This window comes from Lissotriton helveticus, chromosome 1_2 (genome assembly GCF_964261635.1).
Source record: "Lissotriton helveticus chromosome 1_2, aLisHel1.1, whole genome shotgun sequence".
In the NCBI taxonomy this organism is placed as follows: Eukaryota; Metazoa; Chordata; class Amphibia; order Caudata; family Salamandridae; genus Lissotriton; species Lissotriton helveticus.
Window position 1 is genome coordinate 61,052,979 of NC_136058.1, and position 18,055 is coordinate 61,071,033.

At 45.0% G+C, this 18,055-nt stretch overlaps 1 protein-coding gene across 1 annotated transcript in view; it reads left to right on the plus strand.

Annotated features, from left to right (window-relative positions):
- LRRC40 (leucine rich repeat containing 40) overlaps positions 1-18,055 on the plus strand; it is a 440,314-nt gene that overhangs the window by 88,716 nt on the left and 333,543 nt on the right. The window contains exon 3 of the mRNA XM_078668782.1: positions 2,070-2,143. Coding sequence (XP_078524908.1) covers positions 2,070-2,143 — 74 coding nt within the window. The remainder of the gene's footprint in view (positions 1-2,069; positions 2,144-18,055) is intronic.

The following is an 18,055-nucleotide window of genomic DNA, read 5'->3' on the forward strand; positions in this document are numbered from 1 at the left end:
TGGCAGGGTATGCTCAGACGTGAGTCCCTTGCTCACTTGGCCACTGGATTCAAGATAGCCTGGCTGATGAGGATTATGAATCCGAAACCAGTCCCAGGATGCTTGTTTCCGGTCCATGGAAGACATGGCTTGGCAGTTCGGGCTGAACTGTTCCCATGAGGCACAGGGTCAGACTGATCTGCATATAGCCATGTCTGAAATGGGGTGGCTGAGTGGGCTAAAGAATGGTGATGGATTAAACCCAGATCAGTTGACTGGGGGTGAGTGTTTGATTTGCTCAAACGCTCCGTCCATCATCCCCTTTTGTATCGCTTTGTAATAGGATGGCTGTCAGGTCGGTCGCTTTGACTACGCAGTGTTTTCCATTCTGGCTTAGCTTTTGATCTTCTTGTGAAGAGTGGATACTGGCCTTCAATTAGATAGTGGTCAGACCAGGAGCATGGAGAGATCACTAAGGGACCTATAAGTGAGCAGGTTGACCAAACTAGATCTAATATGTGGCCTTTCTCATGTGTAGGCCCCCCCCCCCCCACCATCTGGCTAAGTCCCAAAGATGTTAAGACTTCTTCTAAATGTCTTGTCTGGCCGTCCTTCGGGGTTATTTCCCAGTGAAAATTAAAATCCCCGAGCACCACCAATCCTTCATAACGGGTGCGAAAATCATGAACTAATAAAAAAAAAGGCTCCATGAACCTAATTGATGTGTTCGGTGGACGTTAAACTAAAAGGAATACCACAGTCTGTAGGGGAGCAAAACTTAACTCCCAATAATCTGCGCCTTCAATGCATTCAGAGCATAGGGTTTCGGTTTTTAGTGTGTCATTAAAAAGGAAGGCTACGCCCCCCCCCTCAAATTATTAGGTCGATTAGCATAAATAGCAGTAAAATTAGGGGGCAAGGCTGCCACCAAATCAGGCTTAGAAGACTCATTAAGCCAAGATTCAGTGACACAAAGGAGGTCCAGGTTGTCCTCTTGCAAGAGCGAGAAGACCTCAAGGCAATGCCTCTGTAGTGAGCGGGTATTAAGGAGTGAGAACCTGCATCCCTGACTGTTCGCCTGCTTTAAAGGATTTACCGGTAAAGAGGCAGTAGTTGCCTTCCTAGAAGTTACTTGTGGTTTCAGCAGCCCCTCCCGATCGAGTTTTGCTATCACTCTCCCGGGTAGTGAATGGAGTACTTACTTCAAGGAAAGCAGAATATACAATGGGAGGGCCAGGGGTCATGGCCCCCGGGCCCGGCCTGGCGCGGACGGGCGCAGACGGGCTCGCCTTTGCGCGCCGTCTGCGCGCGTCCGCTGCGCTTCAGCGCCGGCATTCCCAGAAGTAGTGTTCACAGGGGAAAGCCCGCCTTCTCCGTCCCCGGAAGTGCGTCACTCCGAGGGGAGACCCGGCTATTGGTCGAAAGAGCCCTCCACTCAACCGGCACAAGCCGTGGTGGACCGGGGCCAATGACCGGGGGGGTACGTGGCAGAGAGCAACAGAGGAGGAGCAAACGGCGAGTGAGTTAGGTAAGGGAATTTCCTAATAAAAGTCCTAACACTGAGCAGTAGGCAGATTTAAAAGAATGCAGCTCTGATCAAATTTAAAAACAAGGTGAATAATAATGTGCAAACTAGCAGCTCTGACAAGAATTAAATGAAGATTGTGCAAATAAGCAAAGCAGGGAGCGCTGAACAAAGCAGCTAGCACCTCACCAAGAAAGCCCAATGGTTATGATTTTCCTTTTTGCTGGATTTTGTACTGTCCCTAAAGCACCTAATTTGGAGAGATTCCACCATAAAAGTATGGGTTCCCAGGAGACCACACCCCCTCCAACAGAATCCAGTCTTGTTTTTCCTAAAAGGTGAAACATCCTCGGAACGAAGTAGTGGCTATGTAATAATTTATTAGCTTGTTCCTGATCCTTCAGGCATATTGAGACATTTAAAACTTTTCATATTTTTTTGTGGTTAGCTACACTTAACATTTTATCAGAGCCTCCATCCTGTGCCTCGATCATTACTTCTCCATTGTTCTTGGTTTTAATACAGCCTGATTCTCTAATGATTTGTCATTCTACTTTCCATCTAGGTACATGACAATAAACTTCCATCTCTTCCGAAAAGTCTAGGAGAAATTGAAAATCTACAAAGGATTAATTCCAGGTAACATGTTGTAATCCAGTATGTTTCTGTCCTTATTTTAAAGCAATATTTTTGGTTTGGAAACCTATATCTATGAAGCTATGCACGGTAGTTTATTGTTTGGCTGGTGAAAATCATAAAGTTACTAGGAATAATAGGACAGGTGTTTTGTAGTACACTGTTATGTTTATAAACCAAACGCCGGGTAAATGAAATCTGTGGTATTGTAGAAATAGTACAGGATGGAATATTGCTATTTGATAAAAAAAATATCTTTATTTTTGAAATTGTCAAGCAACAATCCAACAACCAACTCAACCTTCCCGGTATTGAATCTAACAAGGTTCCAAATTGCGAAGACTTTGCATCCTTCTTCATGGAAAAAACGGTTGTTATTGAAAAGGAGGGAGCTGATACCAACTAACATACTCACCACTCTTCATCCATCACAGTCTGCTATTCCTATCGGTCACCCTGAGCATTCCCCCCAAAAATAATGACTCTTGGCACACATTCACTCCCCTCAAGGAAAGCGACATTCACTACTTTCTTTCTTCCTAGTTTGAACCCTTCCAATCACTTCATCGATCCTTTACCTCCGATTATCTTTAAAGAGATAACATTGTCTATCCTCCCTTTTTAGACCAAGATAGTAAATGCCTCCCTCCTTCCAGGCACTATCCCTGACTGTCTAAAAGTAGGCCAGGTAACCCCCTATCCTAAAAAAAACCAAGTGCAGATTGCTCTGACTTAAACGATTTCCGTCCAGTCTCCAACATTCTCACTCTGGTGAAGCTTATCGAGAAATGTGTACAGATCCAACTCTGCAAGCACATGGATCATTACCAACTTCTAGACCAATACCAGTCTGGTTTCCGCCAAGATTCCAGCCCATAAACGGCACTCACACACATAGTGGATGACGTATTATCAATGTTGGATCAGAAGGAAGTGTGCCTTCTTATCCTCCTTGACTTATTGTCAGCGTTTGATACTGTGAAATACGAAAATCTTCTAAACCTACTTGAAAGAAGGATGGGGTTATCAAGGGCTGTCCTTCAATGGTTTACTTCATTCTTCCACAATTGCACCCAAAGAGTCAAGATCAACCGTTCTCTGTCCAAGCCCTTTGTGGTCACCCTGAGAATCCCTCAGGGATCTGCCCTCTCTTCCATTCTCTTCAACGTATTCATGGAACCTTTAGCAGACTCCTTGTCATCCTTCAACATTCATTATCACATGTATGCAGACGACACACAATTGTACGTGAAAATCTCCTCCCCTGGAAATACTCGGAACTGGCTTGCTTTCAACCCTCTCAAACTTAATGTCATCAAAACGGAATTCCTCCTTATTACCCCACCCAAACACAATCTCACGATCGACTTTTGGATGAACCATCTAACTGCCCTCAATTGTACACCTCACTTTGTAGATTCTGCAAGATCTCTGGGAGTTATACTAAGCAAACATCTGCATATGCAGAGCCACATAAGTAATGCTACTAAAGGAGTGAACTACCAGATGAGCATCCTAAGGAAATTAAAAGTCTGCGGTCCAAGCCCTAGTCATCCCCAGGCTCTACTACGGATGTGCTACGCTCTGTGCCCTGCCCAGATACAAGCTGGCCCCTTTATGGGCCTCTTAACGCTGTGGCCAGACTCGTCACTTGAACAAAAAGAAACAAACATGTCTCCCCTGATCTGAAACCCCAAAACTCGCTCCCTTATGAAGCACAAATTAATCTAAAAACCGTTTTCATGACTCATACAGCCCGACATTTCAGTATTCCCAGATATTTGGCACAAAAGCTGAAATTATCTGGCAGATATAGATCATCGCGAAGTACCAGCTCCCTACTGCTGAAACAACAGATTTTCCGACAAAAGAATACGTACAGCGGAGCTTTTTACGGCATCGGACCAAAAAATTGGAATTCTCTGCTGAAGGAAATCCGTCTGATTCCTTCTACCACCTCCATCAAAATAAAAGTTAAAACATTTCTGATGAACAAAGGTTGCCCTAAATTCGAATCATACCCTAGATCGATTGATCTTACCTGGTGTATTCTCATTTTGTTGATCATGACTGCTTCCTTCTGACCTCCTAGGGAGGTCTCATCCTTCAACTTGTTATTCTTCTATAATTGTATTCATGTCTTATCTGCGTTTTATTACTGTGTCTTTATTGATTATTCACTCCTCCCCCCTGTAAAGTGCTCTGATATCCTCACTGGGCATGTTCACGCTATATAAAACTTAATATAAATCCTGAACACATTTAGGGATCATGAGCACACCCAAGGCACAAAGTCAACTAATCCTGGCCCCAGAGAACAATGCAGACAAGTATACATCATCAACAACGTGATTAAAGACATTCCATGAATTTCTACTCTTAATCCTCGATTTAAAAAGGCGAAAACTCTAAAACAAACATCCAAGCTTTTGGGTTGCTGCAAATACAATAAGGCTTCATTACAGTTCCTTAAACACCAAACATTTTAAAATCGGTTTGAGAAAGAGGATAAAATATAGCCTACAAAATTTACAAAAAACAAAGTGCAGCAGTGATTGTGCAGAGTCCCCATTACAAGGTAATGTGGTTGTACTAGTTCCCCAATGATAAGCATCTCCTTGAAAACGCAACAATCTCCATGCCGTACCTGCCTTGAAACGAAACGGAAGATATCTTTCCCAAGTGGTGTGTTTCAGGGCAAGATAGGACGCTGGCTCTGGAGAAGCTAAGGTCACGCTGTAGTCCTTCACTGAGCATTTAAGAAATTCTTGATTCCATCATTGGTTCAGGCACAAAACTCTGAATTTAACCAACAGTTTGTCTCAAATAACTATGTTGTGTGGTGCAGAAAATAAATCACTCAGTGCTATTTCATTGAGAGTCCTGTATGCATAGTTCAGTCAGGAGATAGGGAGACACCCATCAAGTTTAAGGCAATCTCGAATTACCTCCTGGATCTATGAACGTCCAGGAGAACAGTGAGGAATCCAAGCTCCGTAGTTTGCTGGTCAACCAAAAGGCTGTATGCTACTTGATGAGCTTTCTGCTGTTTGAATGCCCAGTCTTTGAGCCTCTGTTGAATAGCTGCCTCACTGCGTCAACTTTAATCATTTGGGGAGCTCTGTTGACACTCTGGATCAGATTGAGGTTGAGCCGATAATGGGAATGAGGGGCAGGCAGTGGAACACTATTTTAATGCCGACTGGCCCTTCACATTACCTTTTACAAATTGCCTGAATAAACTTAAACTAAAACTACTGTAACAGAGAGGGCTAGATACAGGTTATTTAGTATAAGTCTGGCTTCAAGAAGGTTGTGGAAGCTTTTGATACACCACATTCTCCCATATTCCAAGTACTTAGGACTGCATGATTGTGGCCTTTAACCCCTGACACCATTCTATTGTGTTGGTCTACACAGCAAATACAGAAATTGATCCTGGACACATCAATAGAAAAAGGGAAGATATCAAACCCAGTCATCAGAGGTGGCTATGACTCTTATAAAAGGTCCAACAGAGGATGTTACAAGCCACAAAAAAAAATATTTCCTCAATGAAATCACTTTTGCAACGGAAGGCATATGCAGCCCTGGCTCAACCATCTTGTTCTGAATTTGAGCAACGGAGTATAAACATCTACTAGAACACTTAATATAAGAGAAGGCGTTACAGCACAGCATAGTAGTTGTAACCATACTGAAGTAAGTCACTTGGATGTCGCATTGAAATAGAACATGCTAAACATAATGGAGGGTTCTTTAAAGAAATGAAGATCTATTGAATTCATGGAGGCGGAGTCTGGGCTATTCTCTATTCCACCCTACTCCCTCTTCCACAAAAAAGTCAGAGGAAGTCTGAAAAGAGGCAGGTCGAACAAAGGATATCCACATTACAAGCTCCTAAGAAATAGGAGAAAGGGAAGAAGAGTCTCACTCTTCAGCAAAAGAAACATATCTCCCTTATTTCCAATCACCGCAATAGCCTGCCTGTAGGGTCAAGACTAATGAAGCCTGTACTTAGTGAGGGCCAAGACCTTTCAATGTTACAAAAGTTTGCACTCCACACAATACAGCAACACGATAAAATAGTTATCTCCACAAATAACAAGCTGGCAAAACAACTAGATTGGAAAAATGAAGCCAATGACATTAAGAATGGGAATATGCCTCACAATCTAACCAAAGGCAAACCTCTCAAACTGAATATTGAAAGGTTCATGCAACTGTGTTCCTAAATCGAAAAAGGATCTTGCTTGTGTCTCAAGGTACTGAAGGAGAAACAACTCTTTCTCTATCTGTCTGCTCTCATTCAAGTCTCTTCATTGTCTACACAACCAGTGAAGAATCCCAGTTCTCTGACAAAATGAGAAAAGTTATTAAGAAGAAGTTGATACCTTATTAGTTCTTTTGCATACGCTTCAGCACTCCTGTCGTCAAGCTAATCCAGTACCTTTTAGAGATACAGGTGTACCACAGTTGTCCTTTTTTTGGGGGGAAAACATATTATCCAAAATTCAAACAATCAAATTAAACAAACTAAAATGGCAAGTGCATTATAACAGCAGAAACACAACGTGTCCACAAAGAAAGATTTGGAGTTCAGGTGCAGGAACTAGAACTACAGGTGTCAGACATTGCAGACCAACATGACATAGCTCACAATCAAGTCTCCTTATTCTCCATAGATTTAGAGACACTCAAGCAGGAGGAGCAAGACTACTAAAACCAGATTTGCAGAACAAATCTGTGATTTACGTCCATACCTGTTGAAAAAGAAGAGGGGTTGCCTCTAACAGAAGTGAGACACCATCTGATTGAAAGATAAATTCTGTTTACAAAAGAAGATCTATCTATTTGTTGGGCCCTTTGGGTTCTTTTTTCTCAAGGGGAAAACGCTTCATTCCTAGGACCTATTCTGGTGAACTTTGAGGTTCTTTTTCTTGCATGTTCTTTATAGAGTTACAATCAGCTCAAGATTTTCTAAAGGAATTGCAATCTAAAAGTGAAAAAGACTAAGACTAATGTTCTCTAATGATTGCGTGAAAGCAAGATGGGGTCAGGTGTCTGTTAAGCCTATAATAACTATTATCTGTGAGGCAGGTTTCTTCAGGGTAAGAGGTGGAAGGAGTTTCAGGAGGACATGTGGCAGAGGTGGAAGAACTATCAGGCTGATGGGATACAAAGGGTATAAGCAGTGGGGAGGTGAAGGTAGTATGCATAGGTAGAAGGAGCGGAGGGAAAGCGGAGAACACGAAAAATTCAAAACTGTTTTCTCTAGGGAATGTCAGATGGCAGGCATCGAAATGTATAGATGATCTGAAGATTGCTTCTATCAATGTTAATGGCCTTATTAATGCCAAGAAGAAAGCTATTCTAACCAGTCTTGTGAGTTGAAAACCTTTTATTTTCCTAATCTGGGAACCTTCTAATGTACTATTCAAGGAATACCACATAACAAAGCAACTGGAAAAATGACCGTCTTGGCCAGCAGTCAGACAAGCTTATTCATCAGCATCAGCAGCACATGGTGGAGAAGATGGGAAGGGGGAATTCTTCTTCTTAACAAAAATTGTCCAGGATCTACATTTAAAACCGCATGAGACAAACTGGGGTGACTTTAGGTATTTCATTAAAAAAAAAAAAGCTTTTTGCTATGGTATATTGTGGCCCAGTGGAGGACAATCTAAAGATAGTGTACTCTTTAATAACTATCTTGACTTTATTGCAGAGTTTGATTATTATGGGAGGAGACTTTAATTTCCTACAATTAACAATAACAACTGTACCCGAATGCAACACTCTGACTGCATCAGCTTGGCCCCCTCCTTTGACACGCAAGAGTGGAGACAGGGCAATAACTTTTGCCCGTGGTCTACACAAAATGGAAAATAATGTTCCAATAATGGGTACCTAGGCTTTGTATTGGCACCACCATTTGAGTAATGTCATCAGAGTTTTGTTCCTGAAGAAACCCCATGGCACCTATTTAGGACATTTAGATGGGCAGAAACATATCGACCTCACAATACATGTAGAATAATTTCCCTTCATTTTAGCTGTACTCACTGAAGGCCTTAAAAAAAACCCTTCTAGTCTGCCAGTAGGCAGTTATAACACATCTACTCTTTTCATTTCACGTTTCCCACACCAGAGGTTGCAGCCCCAGAAAAACATAGTGGCAGACATTTCCACCTCCTGAGCTCCTTTTTACCTCAGGGTTGTAGCCATTGTTGGTAAAAATGTCTCTACCAATGTGTGGAGGGGCCCAATGCTGAAGCATTCCACCCGTTGGTGGGTAAGCTCTTTTGTCATTTAACATCAAGACTGCACAACAGTATCTGTTACCGGTTTGACGCTCCATTTATATTAACCTGTTGCCGTGGCGTGAATTCCGCTGCTGTGCGGGTGATTTAATGAGTGGGCTTGTTTCGGACGGCCCACGGCCATCCTCTGCACACGCCCACTGTGACGTCGGACGGCTGGGGGCCGTCCGGCGCACCGAACGGGTTAAATATTCCTTGGGCACTCAGGGTTTTTGTTAACCATTTAAGGAGTGATGCTTTGGTTGCTCTTTATCCCGCCGGCCTATCCCCTTCCTTAGTGATAAATATTTTTAAAACTACCATAATAGGGGACGTTAATTCATATTATTGTCAAATATACAAATCCAAAAAATAACTACTTAGGCTTCTTCAAGCTGAGCTCTCATTAGACAGGATAATATACTAAGCTCCCAAAACTGGAAGAGGTCAAGGAAACTTTGAAAACCTATTCTTTAGCAAAAGGATCCTGAGCTCTAGTATGTTAGGGCAATGTATTTATGAGGAAGGGGTGCTTGAACAGAACATTCTTGCATGGCATCCGACGACTAGGTGTAGTAACATCAATCAGAAATCCCCAAATAGTCTTTTAAAAAGCTGGGGTTAGTCTTTTTTGAGCACTTTCAAAATATATATCGGGATCAAGAAAACTACTCAAGGGAGGTCTTAGGAGGAATTTTAGAACAATTCACAATCTCTACTTTATTCACTTACCCATGATGCTGCCATGCAGACAAGCAGCTACAGCCTGGGACAAGCTTTTCTCTGATTGATGTTTTTAATGCATATTGGAAACCAGAAAATGAGCGAGCCAGATGCAGAGATGCAAATCCAGTCAAATGAGAAGGAAGAAAATGCAAAACATTAGCTATAGGTGTTAGACGTGGCATCTTTGGTGTGGTTTCACCTGACGTTTTGCTTCTACCTCCTTTATTTTTGATGCTGTTGTGGATTTTGTTTTTGCTGGCTTAGATGCTTTGTGCACTTTGCCACTGCTCATCAGTGTCAAAGTGCAAGTGCTCCCTGTGTATATTGTGTTTACAATTGGTACTCCATCATTGGCATATTTGATTTACTATTAAGTCCCTAGTAAAGTGCACTGAGTGTGCAAGGGCCTGTAAATCAAATGCTACCAGTGGGCCTGCAGCACTGATTGTGCCACCCACATAAGTAGCCCTGAAAAGGTATTTCAGACCTGCCACTGCTTTGTCTGTGCACAGTGTTAACTGCCATGTCGATCTGGCACATGCACCCACTTGCCAGGCCCTACCTTCCCCTTTCTTACACATAAGGGACCCCTATGCTAGACCCAGGGTACCTCCCTGGACAGGGTGCAGTGAATGTGAAAGGTAGGACATGTATTGGTGTGTGTGGCATGCCCTGATAGTAAAATACTGCCAATTTAGTTTTTCACTATTGAAAGGCTATCTGACCCATAGCATAGAATGGGAATTACTTTGTAACATCTCACAAGTATATTGTTCCATTGGGACAAGATAGGGAATACAGTTTAGGCTCTCTGAACTCAGAATTTAATAACACATCTTTTAGCAAAGATGGTTTTTAAATTGTGTGTTTGAAAATGCCACTTTTAGAAAGTTGGGGTAGTAGTAAGTAGTAATTTTTATTGTTTTAGGTTAATTAAAACCATTACAAAAATACATTGATAGCTCATATCTTTGGATAAAAGATTATAAGAAAAATATATTATTTTTAAAACAAGAGGACTTTGATAAAAAACAGTTTGGTGCGGGTGTGTGATCGTAGTGTGGTGTCTTGGCCAATTTAATCCGGTCTGATGCCATCTTCCAGATTTTTTTAGTTTCAGTTCCAGAAGTTTCAGGAATTTAACCAACTTCCCATTTAATGGCGGAAGGCCTGGGTCGAAACAAGCAAGAACTACTTGTCTGCGTGTGCTGATTTTTTGTTCATTGAAGGCAGTTTTTAACAGGGCTACTCTTTCCTCTTTCAGCCTTGGGCAGGTGCATAGTAGGTGTTCGAAGTCTTCATTCTCTGCCCCGCACAGCCTGTATTTTGTCCCACAATCCCTTCTCTGCCATGGTTGCAGATGTGGAATAGAGGATAAAATTCCTAGCCTATGTTTTAAGAAGGCTTCTTTTGATTTCCTGCCATACCCCAGACCAAAGTATGCTTGTAACCCAGGCGATTTATATGTAGACAAAGTCATCCATGCGTGTCGCCTTTGTGAAAAGGTCGCTTTGTCTTCCAAGTGCGATTGTCTTTTTATGCACTTATTTACAGCACGCTTGAATTGCACATGCGATAATGGAGTTTCCCATAGTTCTTTTAGACCTGTGACAGTCAGGGATTCCTCTAAGAAAGTTTTCGCCGGCAGTTGAAGAGAGCTGCTTAAGTCTAGCCATAGCAGATGGTTTAGTGGATTTTCTGGCGAGTTCTTTATTTTCTGCCAGCACTTTATGTATGATCCTCTTCTTGCGAGCTTTTGGCAGGTCAGTCCAAACTCTAACCGGATCTGGGCTTGTGAGGTGTAGGTTGGCAGGTTAAAGAGAAGTCGGTAGTCCTTTGCAATGGTTGTGTCCAGCAGTTTCGCGTCTATGCCTTATAGAGCCTCGCTGCCGTATGTAATAGATGACTCTAGCTTAACTTGTGCCACAAGGAGCAGTGGGAGAAGTGTGGGACCATTCAAATTAGACTTTAGCTGTTTAAGCATGGTAGCTATCACCATCCCTTTCCTCTTGATTGCCTCTAGTTGGTTCGAGAAGCACCCTCCTTTATCGAACAATATTCCGAGGTATTTATATTCTGAGCAATTTGCGACAACCTTTGTTCCAAGGAAGCAAGTGTGCAGCTTTTTGTTCCCATTTATAGACAGAACTTTGGTCTTGTCAATGTTTATTTCTAGCAGGTTTGAATCGGCATATCCATGCAGTGCATTGATGAGATTTTGGAGACCTACTTTCGTGTGGCTGACCAGGACCACGTCGTCTGCGTAGGATATGCTAGGCAGCGCTTTGCCGCCCAGGCGTGGAGCGTGCGCGTTACAGGGTTCTAGGGCAGGTGGTAAATCAGCTGTAAATAGGTTGAAAAGGGTCGGTGCTAAGACGCACCCTTGCTTTAGGCCGTTGTTGGTCGGAATGCACCTGGAAAGTTGTGTGCCATTGCCGAGCTTTACCTGGACCCACGTGTTGGTGTGCAGTTGGATCAGAAGGTGCAGTAGGGGGTCGGGGATCCCCCAGGAGGCCAATTTTCTCCAGAGGTAGCCCCGGTTGACGTTATCAAACGCCGCCTTGAAGTCGACAAAGCAAAGGTGGAGAGCCTGTTTAGTCACCCTTGCTTTGTCGATAAGTAGCGAAATTTCCAGCAAGTTTGACGTTGTTCCCGTTTCTCTGCTGAAACCAGTTTGGCTCGGCGGAATTATGTTGTGGTATGTTGCCCATTCGCGCAGGTGGGTCAGTAGGAGCCCCGCAAAGTATTTAGCCTCAATATCCAGGAGTGCTATCAGCCGGTAATTTTTTGGCAGCGTTCTGTCCCCCGCCTTATAAATTGGTGAAATAATTGAGCCCCTCCATGAGGCAGGAAGAATCCTGGATCGGCTCACAGACATGTAAAGAGGGGTCAGCGTTTCTGCCCAGTATTCTGGCTCAAGTTTGAACAGGGCCGGAGGAATCCCGTTTGGCCCTGCTGCGCAATCCTTCCTTCCCTTCGAAATGAGTTTCTTAAGCAGAACCGTGGAGATTCCAGGTTCGGATTCTAACCAAGTTGTTATTGTTTGTAACGGTTGGCCCTCTGGAGCTTCCTGGGGCTTACTTATTGTGGCGACCTGCTGATTAAAGTGTGAGTCTAAAAAAGATTCCCAAGAAGATTTTGTAATGTGAGACGTTATTCCGCTATTTTTTGGATTTATGATTTTGTTTATTGTAGACCAAAACTAGGCGCTGTTGTTACCCTTTGAGTCGTAATAAAGTTTTGCCCAGAGGTCGTCTTCATTGGATCTTTTTACTGTCCATTTCAGTTTTTTTTAGGTCAGTCCGATCCTTCTGAAGTTTTGCAAGAAGGACCCTGTCCCCCGGGCTTTTTCTCAACAGTCTTAACAGTCTGTTGATCTCTTTTTTTGTGGGTTTTTAGGGCTGATTTCTGGGAGCTTGAGATCTTCCTTAGGGCACCAGAGCCGGCAGATGGACTGTGCCGTACAATAGATGAGTATTGATTTGCAAAATCAGCCGTAAATTGTTCCCAACCTGCTACTGGATTGCCTGAGGGATAGTTTAAGCTGTTTAATTGGTCTTTTGCTGCTTGTAATACCTCCGGCGTGTTAGCGACTGAGGTTTTGATCTGTTTAAAGTCTATGGTGTGGCTAGCATGAGGACCTGTTGGATTTAAAAGTATTAGGTCCGGGAGGGCGCAAAAAGGGACTTCCTGAGGGCGATGGTCACTGTCTCCCTTGTCCCCTAGGTTAAAGCCCAGGATGTTGTGAAAAAGAGGAAGAGAGACCAACGTGTAATCTATTGTCGAGGTTATGTTGCCTGAGTTGAACGTGGCCATGGGTGGAGAATCTTCAGGAAATCTTCCATTTAGGACCCTCAAGCCCATATGTTCCAAGTCTTCCAATAGGTCCTTTGCCAACTTGGCGGTTTTACCTTGGCTGCTCCAAGTTTGATTTGGGATATTCCAATGGTAAGACTGGGCCTGAATATCACTGTTCAAGGATGACCCTAGAATACATTGGTTAAAGTCACCAGAAAGAATTAAGTAGGGTGAGGTTTGCGTTGTCAAGACATGATGTAGGTGGTCCGTTAAACGCTTTGCCTCTTGTTTTTTCTTTTTTGGGTTGATGTAGGTGTTGATCAGCTGGACCTCTTTCTTATTTTCCCCCAAAGTTTAATACCATCCCAACCGTGTTTAGGGATGGAGAATTGGAAGTGAGCGCCTGTACATTGCCAACAGTTGAGATTTTAATGTAAGTTGCTAGGCCAGCTGCCAACCGACCGAACGTGCTTCTCCTTGTGCCTGGGGAATGATGGCAGGTATAGCCCTCTAGGTGAACCGGCTCCTCCAGCCGTGTCTCCTGGAGGAGAATGATGTCAAACGATTTCACGTATTGTAAGAAGTCAATGTCCGCTGCTTTGTTGTTAAGGCCGTTTAAGTTCCACGAACATAACTCCAAACGTGGTATAGCCGGGCACAGGCCTGACTCCGTTAAGTGTCCTTGTCATTGGCGGTTACATGATGTATTGCATATTCTGAAAAGTCGGTCTTCTACCATGCTGTGGGGATTTACCATCAATGAGCTGTTTTTAGTCCCTGACGCCTGGCTGGTTGTTGGAGATCGACCCAATGCGCCTTTCAGCACCTACCTTGTTTTCGAAGTTGTTGTAAGTACTCCCTCCTTAGGTCTCTCAAGCAGGGGCAGCGGGTATCCGATGTTGTGATAAAAGGCAGATTTAATCCCCCATTTCTTGAGGAGAATTTGCTCTTCTAGGATTTTGCTAGCAATTTCGGATGAAATCCATGTTGCTTTTGCCGCTTCTTTACCATGTGGTCTGTCAGATTTTATAAATTCTATAGAAAGAAGGTCTGCTGAGGATATGTTATTTAATGCTGGTATTGTGCTAAGTAATTGTAATAGGTTGCCTCTGTTCAGAATATCAAATGAGCCTTTTGAATCGTACTCTGGGGTGAAGAGAACAATGGTAGAGGTCTTGCTTGGATCATTCACCGGAACAGTTGGGAAGTGGGGATGGATTTGGGTCCCTAATTCACTATTGTCAGGCTGAGGTGAGTTTCCTGGGCGAGTACCCCCAAAGGAAAAATTCTTAAAAACGGGAGCAGATGGAGCTATAGGGGCACTCGCTATGATGGAGTATAGCTGAGTTTGGGGGTACAGGAGTGCTGTTATCCTCTGTTCTTGAGCACGGGGTCCTTCACGATAGGTGCTGAAGGATCCTTCTTGTGCCGAGTCCGAGCTGTGCTTAGACTATACCCCCCCTAATTTCAGATGTTGAAGGTGGTATGATGGGACTATTATCTTTTTCATTGTCCGGGCAGCGGTTTTCCGGCGTGCATTGGTTGACTTTGTCGGTGCCAGGCGGTGCCGGCCCCTCCTCCTGTGAAGGAACCCCGGTGGGAGCTGCTGCGTGTGGTCCGTTTACGGAGGATCTATGCTCCGTAGAGGTAGGTTTTCCGCTGGTGTCAGGTCCTGGCGTCGAGCGGGGGGCTTGCTGCTCCTGCTTTCTCCCTGGCTTAAAAAGCGGATACACTTCTGGCATGCTTGTAGTAGTCAGTTTATTGCGGCCTTTCCTCCTTTTCTGCCGCCGCCCTTTCGCGTTCAGGGGCAGAGTATTATTCTTTAGGGGAGGAGTGAAAGTTGTTGTCGGGTGGCCCTCTGGTAACACCTGGTCACCTGACGGCGGTGTCAATGCCCCCTTGTCGGCAGAACTGGCTGCTATAGGCACTCTGTTTGATTGTCCGGGGAAGGCTGTTTCACTGGGATTAATGTACTGGGGCCTTGCATTTTGCCCTTTTGGCAACCCTTCTATAAGAGATGATACTATTTCGGGAAGGGCTGACAGTTTGTCGATAATAGGCCCACAGCTGCACACTAGCTTTGCCTCTTGCTGTGCTCTGCTGATTAGCGAATTGAGTTGGCCAAGTGTGTCATCTATTCGCCCAACAAAAACAGCCAAAGTGTCAAGTAGGGTCAGCTGCAAGTCCATTTTATCGGATTGAAAATGAAGAGTGTCTACGGTTCGTTGGAAGGTGTTTAACAAAATGTCCCACGTGTTTGCCATATCTGATGCTTGAGTCCTTGGTAGAGGGCTTTTTTGGGTTGTCCTTTTGTTGGGGGTTGACGACAGAGAGGAATTCGGTAAGGTGGTTAGATCCGTGAGGACGCCCTCACATTCGTGACCCCTTTTTGTTCGCTGTTTTTTTTTATTGGATCCTCTGTGGGCGAGGATGGGTTTGCCAATGTTGACGGAATATATGAGGCAACTAGTTCGGCCCACTCCTGAGAGCTCAGGTAGGTTAGGTTAGCGGGGCCATCGCTCCCAGGATTTGTTGTGTTACCCCTGTCCTCTTTTAGGCGGTCTTCAGAGATCTGATCTTTTCCAGTGCCTTCCTTTGGCATTAAATAAGGTTTGGAGCTGTCCGGATGGACCAGTTGGTCCAGAAGACTTTTGTCGATGATCAGAGAATTGTTTGGATTATGTGGGTTATCGCTGCTTACGGCTTCTTGCCGTTGGGCGTAGTCCTTACCGCTACAAGTTGTAAGGTTGTACGGGACATAGTTTGTGTTCTGACTGGTTCCTAGTGCAGGTGAGGTAGTTGGTGACGGACGGGAGTTGATACACATAAGAGATGAAGATAACTGTGGGTCAGACGTGACCCCACTATCGTCCAACCGTGGGCCTGGTGGGCTGCAGTTGGCCGTATCTGTGAGATCGTCTTTGCCTGTGGGACATGGTTTCCCCTCCGCAGATGAGCGCGATGCCGGTTGACCGCCAGCTGTGGAAGAGCTGTTCGTAATACTACTTCCTTGGCCCGGGGGTTGGTAATACCACTTCCCTGGCCCGGGGGATGGTCGTTTCACGCTTCACAGGAAAATAGTGGAAGTAATGAGTCCTGGAGACCCAGGATTTTCCCACTGGACGAGAAGATAGTGGAGAGTGGATCTTTCAGAAAGTAGAATTTTGATGTGATTTTTGGTTGCCGAAGGTTGGGGCGAGGATTCGCGTCCTGTAGAACTTGATCGCTAGCCGCATCGCTTTCTCCCAGGGAAAGATCCCAGCTACCACTGACTCCAGTTGCGTTGCCCTTTGTGTTAGCAGTTGCTACAACATTCTGCTTTGCTTTGTCTTTTGCCTTGGTCTTTGGCTTGTTCTCAATGTGAACCCTTTTTTTCCCTGACCTCATGCTGAGATTAAGCAGTAGTTTAAGCCAGCGGGTTTAGAAGCGCGCTTAGCTTTGCTGACTGTTGCTGACTGTTGCTCCGATGGGCTTGTTCAGAGGTTGTACTCGCAGGGGCGAGGGACAAGAGAACGGGTTCCAGAATCGCTCAGAGCCGGTCGCTGCTCCTCACTAGGCTGCACGAAAGGTGACGCAGCTGCGTCTGCAACCTGCTGCGTCAGCGACTCGATTGTTCGCTACTGCGGTTGACTGACAGGACCGCCTGTTTGTTTAACATCTGGTGGCTATGTTGGATTTTGTGGCTGCTGTGACAGTTCACCCGTTACATATGGCCTAGTTGAGCATACGAGCGAGCACACAAACGAACAAACACACAAGGGGCAGTGATGCGGCAGTGATGCGGCAGAGACTGCGAGGAATCCTCGGGCACGTGTTCTGACAGTACTGTCCAGGAGTTTGATACGACTGCTGACTCTGATTGCTCTGGTTGAGCGTTAGGGGGGCGAGGAAAGGGGTACAGCAGCTCACCTTTCCACTGTGCCTACGTCGCCGCTCCTCCTCCTCCACCTCCACCTCCACCACTGCAGGTCCAGGTGCTGCACCGCTCTGTGAGTTCTTAGAGCGCCGATCAGCCGCTGGTGAGGCGGCTTGAGAGGGTCGACAGGTTAGAAAGTAGTCATTTTCTTGTTTAACCATTCTGTGTGCCTCTGCCTGTTTGTGTATTGACTGTCTGGTTTTGGAGTGACAGGGGCTGGAGATGTGCATTCACTGTAGACAGCCACTGGGGGGAGGGGTTGAGGTGTGCTTTGCCCTTCCTGGATGACTCGGAACTGGGCTGAAAAGACCTTGGCTGAATTTAGAGTAGTGGGAGGAGTTTTCCTTGCACCTGAATTGGGCCTGTCTCCCTTACACAATGCGGTCTCCACCCCCTGTGGTCATACTGCACCAGTGAGGACAGAACTAGCTTGGTCTTGGCTCAGAGAACCTTGCACAAAGAGAACAATGACATTTTGGGGTATAAGTATTACATCTGAAAACCCAGGACTTTAGATTACTTCTGGACTCAAGAGGAACCTTTGCCAAGGAGAAGAGCTGAAGAGCTGTGAGGAGGAGTACTGTCCCTTTGCTGTGAGCTGTGTGGGGTTGATCTGCAGTTGCTGTTTCTGTCAAGGAAGGGACAAAGACTGGAACTTTGCTGTTAACCTGCTTGAAGAAGATCTCTGAGGGCCTGTGTGTGCTGGCCTCCTGTTTTTGAAGTCTCTGGGACACAAAGACTTCTACCTCAGCTCCCCTGAACGCTCTTGCTAAGAGTTGTGACCTGCCAGGAGGTGCCTGTTCCAGTTCTGGGCCTCTGGAGGTTGTTCCTGCTGTTGGGAGCTGGAGGAAAAGAAGAACTGAAGAAATCGATGCATCGCTCTTCTTGCGGCTGTTTTTCTGACACAGTACCGCTGTGCGAGAAGAATCTCCACGCATCGCTGCGCTGCTGCAGAACCGATGCAGTGCCTGTCGCAGCTGCAAGAACCGATGTATTGAGGGATTGGGGCTGAAGAAACCGGCGCAGCGCCCCTACTACATTGATCGCCGATACATTTCGGATTTCCACGCATTGCAAATGTGTGACAAGTTTTCCCAATGCAGCAACCGCGAACCAGAATTGTCTTGGATTCGACACATCACTTTCCCTACTGACCGGATCGACGCATCACTT